The following is a 6,840-nucleotide window of genomic DNA, read 5'->3' on the forward strand; positions in this document are numbered from 1 at the left end:
GATCGTTTTCCCATCTAATTGCAAAGATGAATAATAAGAATTTTGCAGAATATCATTTCTAAGATTTCTCTCAGTAAAGTATATCACAACATCCCTTGGTAGTTGCCTTTGTGATGCAATACGTGAGTTAACTCTGTAAATTTTGTCAATCCTTGCAAAAATCTCAGAAGAATTCTGGATCTTCAATAACGTGGCCAGAGCATCAGCACAAACTTTTCTTAAGTCCTCTCTAGGGTTTTCTCTGATACCCCTCAGTCTAACAGCGTACTCCATAGATCTGAATTGCATCATGATAATCTCCTTATCCATCCTCTGCATATTCCCCTCCATTTCAACAAATTTCAAATCTGTTTCCTTCGTTTTAGTTTCCAAATCCAAAGCCAGATGATTAACTTTGCTGTCCACCTTAAGAACAACTTCTGACAGACCTGTGGCTAAAGTGTGTAATTTTTTATCAAGTTGATCATGTTTTTTAATGGTATCCTGAACCATTTCTTTAACCTCCTTAATTTCTTTGCGTAAAAAAGCATTTTCTTCCCTTATAAAGTCCTTGAAATCCTGATAATTTATTGTGGCACCTGGTGAAGCTTTTTTTTCCGTTGCCATAATTAATAATTCTTACAGCCGCCTCTAGCTGTCACCATTCAATTAACTTTCGTTTTCCTTAGGTATTCAGCTGTAAATTAATACTTGCAAATGTTTCTTTCTAAGTTGCTCGAAATTAAAACTTTGACATTTAAGTAGTTCAGGTTATGTAAACTGGCTTAAAGATTGTTAATAGTTAGGGTTGTTTCAGCCGTTCCGCCTTTATTGCCCCGGCTATCAGCAGGTAATTAGCTTTCGTTTTCTGTAGGTTTTCAGCTATAAATCAACGCCATTTTGAATCCTTTGTTCTAAGCCCACGCCTCTCGAACTCAGCAGTAGTGTTCTTTTTAAGGAGATTTCTTTTTTTTTTTTTTTTCTTCCCCCAATTAAAACTTAAAATACTTGCAAAAGTCTTGCTTCCTTCTTGGGATGTTAAGATGTTAAGATGTTAAGGCTGCTCCCGGCGACTGGTTCTGCTTTTTTAGCAGAGGTTATCAAAAAGGCAGGAGAATACAACAACTGCGAAGGGGGGCAAACCTCGTCAGACTCCGGACTCCGGAGGGTACACAAGGGCTCAACCCAGCAGCTGAATCTCTCCCTCATAAATTCCAAGAATTTACGAGTGTCCGAGGTGTTAAAGATCGTAAAAAAACACCTCTAACTGTCTCTTGATCTGACAGGCTAAAAAAAAGCCTGCCATCGGCACCGGGAACAAACCGGAAGTCCCCAACTCTACTATTGTATTGTATTAATTAAAGCCTACAGAAGCTGCAATGAGCCCATAAATCTCCAAAGGATCGCAGGACTTCTTTCTTCTCTGAAGCTGGGAGTATCCTCAAAGCATCTGAGATGGGAGAAGGCCATCAGCTGAGGCTACAGCTTTGGTCCAAAAGTTGCATGTGCACCCCCCCCCCCCCCGGACTGAAACCCTCCACACTTTCCCAAATTGTATTTTTTATGGGCAAAGGGGAAAAATGGTTAATGTATCGCTGTGTTTAAATTAAAGCAGATTGAATCTCATCCCAGATCTACCTCCTTTTTGGAATGCAACCCTTGATGTGCCACAAAAAGGCCAAGGGTGACCCTTGAATAGTTGTACAGCTGAAAAATCAGAAAAGGATCATTCGAATTCCTCTCTCTCTGAAACTCACTCACACAAACACTCCAGTAGAGAATCTCTCAAGGGCCACTGTGCTTTGCCCCTTGTTTAGTCAATCAACAGTGGCAAGCAGGTGACTCAATGCGGACATGGTTGCCTTATGCCTCTTTCTCCCTGCTAACTTTAAAGCTTTGGTTTTTCCATATGGGTGTCTTCCAAATGTGCATGGCGTAGGCTACATACCTCTCATTTGCTACCTGTCTAGTTAATAGGCTGGGAAAGATTATCTTAAGCAATGCTTTGTTTTCAAGATTAGAAAGGAAGGAAGCAGAAAGAGGAAACCCACATGCCACCCCATTTCCAAATTTCAACAAGGTTTAAAACAGGGAACATCCTGTTCCACTCTCAGAGGCAAAGGTCCTTGGTCTGTAAAAGGGGAAGAATGGTGCTTGCGCCCCGAATTATGGAACAGGACATTAGGCCATTGATCCTTTATTCTAGTGTTATAACTGGATTAGCATTCAAAGGCCCAAAGCAGGAACTTTCTACAATCCTCAGGTTGGCCATCTGAAATATTTTAGCTAAATGTGTTGGACCAGCACAATGCATGTAGTCCTTGACTTACCACCATACATTTAGTGTCAGTTCAAAGTTATGATGGCGCTGAAAAAAGTGACTTATGACAGGTCATCCCACTCACGACTATCACAGTGTTCCTACAATCACACGATGAAAATTAGGGTGCTTGGGAACGAATGATAGTTGAAGTATCCCAGGGTGACGTGATCACCATTTACGCCCTTGGTTCCAACAACCCAAGTCAATGGGGGAAGCTGGATCAGCTTAATGACTTCAGGTTTCATACAACAATGACAGTTTCACTTAATGACACTGGCAAGGAAGGTCATAAATTTAGTGTGATTTATTTAACAACCACTTTATTTAGCAATGGAAATTCTGGTTCCAATCTTGGTCGTAAGTCAAAGACTACCTGTAACTGGGCTGTCAGAGATAATAAGAGTTTGAGTACAGCCCCTGGGGGGGAAGAGGCATTAGAGCGAGAAAGGCTCTATGAATGCATAAAGACGAGCAGCCTGGAAAGTTTCACAAAAATACCAGACTTAATACTGGAGCACTATGTTCTGACCTAAGCTTCCCAAGAGCATGAAGAAGCTCCTGGTCCTGACAAAATCCCCTTTTATTAATTTGCTGTGAATTCTTCTCATTCACATCCAGCAAAGTCTTTCAAGGGAGGATTTACAGTCACAGACCTTATCTGGCTTGGAGAACTGCCAGGCTGATATATACAAAACTTGGCAAGGTGTCTGGGAGAGTCATGAACCAATTAAGCGAACTATTTGTATCCTGCAAACTCCACTCTCCTTTCGCTCCTCTTTTATTTCCTCTGGGAGGGCTCATTCAGCCTCCACCTATGGCCTTACTCCCAAGTCGACCCCTGTTCTTTAGCTGTTCCTTTTGTCTGGCAACTCTGTGCATGCACACACTGGAAACAGGCTCAAGCTGTCTGTCTGCCTCACTGATGTCTGACTCTGAAGGCAGCTGATAACTGTCAGACGGCCCTGGCCCAATCTCTGCCTCCGACATAGAGCCCTAATCAGAGCCTTCTCCAGACTCCAGGACTAGCCCATGTTCCTCCCCAACCTCCTCACTGTCCGAATCTGCTGCCAGCTGCACTGGCAGGCCACAACACACCCATTTCAGCTTCATTCTAATTCTTGGCTTTGCAGAAGAGACCAGACATGTACATCAGAAATACCTCCCTAGTTGTTATACACAGGGCTGTTACAGCATCCATTGTAGCCAACATGAAAATCACCCTTAATGATGGCTGCTTGCTAACACCTGAGATGAAGATACATGAGATACAACTCTTCTCCTACATTCAGCAGCAACCATCCTTGGCTCTTGGATGTCATCCACCTGACAATTTGGCGGGTGGATAAATGTACTCTCCCAAACATTCACCTACCCTCACCCAACTGTGTCCCATCCCTGATGGGCATGCGATTGGTATTTGTTGTCTTACCAGCAAGTGAGAAGGTTGGAGGATTCCACCAACCTTCCACATTTATTAACTATTCCCACAATGAAAACAGTAAGAGCATCGTCATCCAATCTACTTTCCTACAATTCCCCCCCCCCCCAGCCTTCTCGTGTTTAGAGGGCTATCCGTAGCATGCTCAGAGGCTATCAGTTCATCTCAAAAATAATCTTCAAGATCACATTCTGGGGAGCCCTACTTCCCGCTTCCCTCAATTTAAATTATAAACCCAGATTTTCCTGGCATTTAGCAATTGTGCTCATATTTAACAGGAAGAGGAAGTATAAAAGAGCAAAAGTGGTCTGAGACTATAGCCGCAGAGGCTGTTCTCACCCTATTATTGGCTCTGTAGAGAGGGGAAGGTGGGAAAATGTGCTTAAAGTAGACGGCTCTTCTTTGGTACTCCTGCCCTGATCCCAAAGTTCTTCCAAGTGATTTCAAAACCCACATCCTCTTGAGGCTACCTGCTCCAGAACAGGCACCTCCACTCCCAACAGTCATATTACTTACCCTCTCCAAAGGCAGAGGCAAGCAGCAAAAAGACAAGTATTCACATGGGGGTTCCTTGGGGCCATACTGAACTCCACCTGGATGCGTTGGGTTGGTCCTCTAGTGTGGTTGGATGACGCCCTCTCCCTCATGTCCCTGCCAAGGAGGGATCGGGGTGAAGAACCTGCAAAAGGGAAAGCTAAGAACCAGGTGGAAAGCAAGTTGTTTTAGAGTCAGTGACTGAGCTCACATACAATATAGAGATCTGGTGGCCACATCTAGAAAACACATTAAGCTGGATTAGTTTTAACCTTCTATATGTTTTCATGTGGTATGTTGGGTTAGTTTAGCTTATTTTGTGCTAATTCATAAGAAAAAGCTAATTCAACTAAAAGTGTTACTATATATAAAGGTAGATAGCACAGAATAATGGACCAAGAAGTTATGTCTATGGAGTTTACCCCAGTCTACTTTGAACAATGTTATGAGGATAAAACAAGAAGAGATAGGCACTCCTCTGATTTTCAGAAAAGGGATATACATGTAGCAAAAAATTAACCTTTCCCCAAACTGGCATTGTCTTATGGATTATTCTTAGGTTATTGGAATGGGGGACTATTATATAATTGTATGGCTTATGGAGGCTTCTTTTCAGAACGTTTGCTGTCAATGGCAACTTTTCATAAACATGAAAACAAATAATAAAGAGGGCCCTTAAGGAAATAGCCCAGCCTCACCCTCCTGGATTGGATTCCCTCCAGTTTAAGTCAAATCATGGCTTCTACACAGCTTTCTACAAGCAATATCGAATCGTTGTTACTGCTACTGACAGAAGATCCCTTTTTTCATGCAACTCAAACCACATCTGCTTCATAGACTAACCTGGATATAGATTTCCAAGGAAGAAAAAAAGGAGTATGATAGATAGAGCTCTTCCCAACAACTGAAAAAAAACAAGACCTTAAGACTCCAAGGACCCAACTAGATTGGACCAAGGCTGATTTTAGTCCCGCACTTTGCTTCTCACAACGGCCAACCAGATGCCCTGAGATGTTCACAGCAGAAAATGAAGAAGACACCCATTCTTCTTTGTGCCCTGCTGCATCTAGCTTTGGGAGACAGGCTGTCCCCAATCTATAACCCTAATCATATGCACACCACTTATGCCCCCAGAGTCAAGGTTTCCAAACTTTTTTCTTGAATGAACTCTGGATGATAGTCAGAAATTCCCTAGATACCAATATCTCCTATATGATGGGTACAAGGAAGGACACCAGTTGCACTTCTGCCTATTCAACCTTATTAAAGATGCAAGTGACCCGACAGAAGAGGAGAGAGAGAGAGAGGAGATGGGAATCCAACCATGAACCCAGGCAGGAAACCCACCTGTCTTTATCTTTTCCTTTGAGGCTCCCGCAATCGTTGCTTTCCCCAGGGACCTTGTGCCCAAACCCTTTACGGCAGCTTAAGCTGGAAAGTCTCTCCCGAGACCCCGCAGGGTAGACCGCCCTTTCACAACCCAGAATGCCCGATGTAACAGAACCACCCTCGCGCTCCTTTTTCCTTTTTTCTGCCCGACTGTCCACGCACAAGCGCGCCCCTGCCTCGCCAAGCTTACCGTCCCAGCAACCAGGGGGACGCCCTCCACTTTCGCCCGTGTTCTGGCCGATCCCTTTCTTCTCCTCCTCATCTACCTGCCCCTTCTCTCGCTCGCTCGCTCCGCAGCTCACTAAAGCCTCGCCTGGGCGAAGTTTTCCCCTCCCCATCCGGGGGCAGCCGAAGCCGGGAAGCAGCTGTTCAATTCCTTCGGGTGCGGTTCGAGCGCAATGCCCACACCCACGGGCGTGAACGCTGTCCCGCCGTGGTCCCATGGGCAGCGTTCGGCACCTATAGCCTTCCCGAGCGCAAAGCGGGCGCAGGACCCCTCTCTTCCTGCCGACGGCCTCTCTGCCCCTTGTTCCCCAGTAGGGATCTCTTTGGGGTGTGTGTGTATGTGTCACTTTTTTCAGAGACCGTCGTCCTCATCAGATCCCCTTTTCGCGGGGGAGGTTTCTGCACGATTCCTCCGCAGATTTTACCTAGGCTTTCTCTCGTCTCAACTCGCCCGCTTACCTTTTACACTCCGAATCCAAGCGCTTCACTTCCACACACTTGCACGCTCATCCTCCGCTTCACGTCCCGGCTCCCCCTATTCGAGGGTGCTTCGCAATTCCTCCTGTCTCTGTCGACGGTCCCACCCTGTTCACGTGTGGGTCACCCTGGCTTTCCCCTCCCCTCTTGAACGGGGGAGTCACACAAAGTCGTCGAAGGGAGGCGAGATCAAAAGGCCATCTAGTCTACCCCCTTCCCCTCCCAAGGGTAATCCCGAGAGACCTGCGACGCCCTCCCCCTTCAAGCAGGCTAGTAGGAGTCATCGAGAAAGCAAAGGAGGGTTTCCTGCGCGTCCGCGGAGAACAGTTTCGACGGTGCTTCGAAGGGCAGCCTAGTATGCGCATCGTTTTCGCCGGGAGTTCTGCCTCTCGCGTCCCGTGGGGAGCGGGTTGGTACTTAAGTGCTCCCTCGCTGCCTCATTACAACTACGTTACAGAAATGGTTATCTTAACAG

At 45.6% G+C, this 6,840-nt stretch overlaps 1 protein-coding gene across 4 annotated transcripts in view; it reads right to left on the reverse strand.

Moving 5' to 3' along the window:
• The window catches only part of LOC309385422 (protein Wnt-10b-like), a 27,699-nt gene extending 21,167 nt beyond the window's left edge, over positions 1 to 6,532 (reverse strand). Inside the window, exons 1-2 of one of the 4 annotated variants that reach the window (XM_081939897.1) lie at positions 6,348 to 6,532; positions 4,257 to 4,419 (exon numbers count right to left, since the gene is read on the reverse strand). In XM_081939897.1, the coding sequence (XP_081796023.1) occupies positions 4,257 to 4,387 (131 nt within the window). In that variant the 5' untranslated portion in view covers positions 4,388 to 4,419; positions 6,348 to 6,532. The other 3 variants (XM_081939898.1, XM_081939900.1, XM_081939899.1) reach the window with 3 other exon arrangements.
• Between the last annotated feature and the right edge of the window lie 308 nt (positions 6,533 to 6,840).

This window comes from Natrix helvetica, assembly GCF_964273705.1.
Source record: "Natrix helvetica genome assembly, chromosome: 1".
NCBI lineage: Eukaryota > Metazoa > Chordata > Lepidosauria > Squamata > Natricidae > Natrix > Natrix helvetica.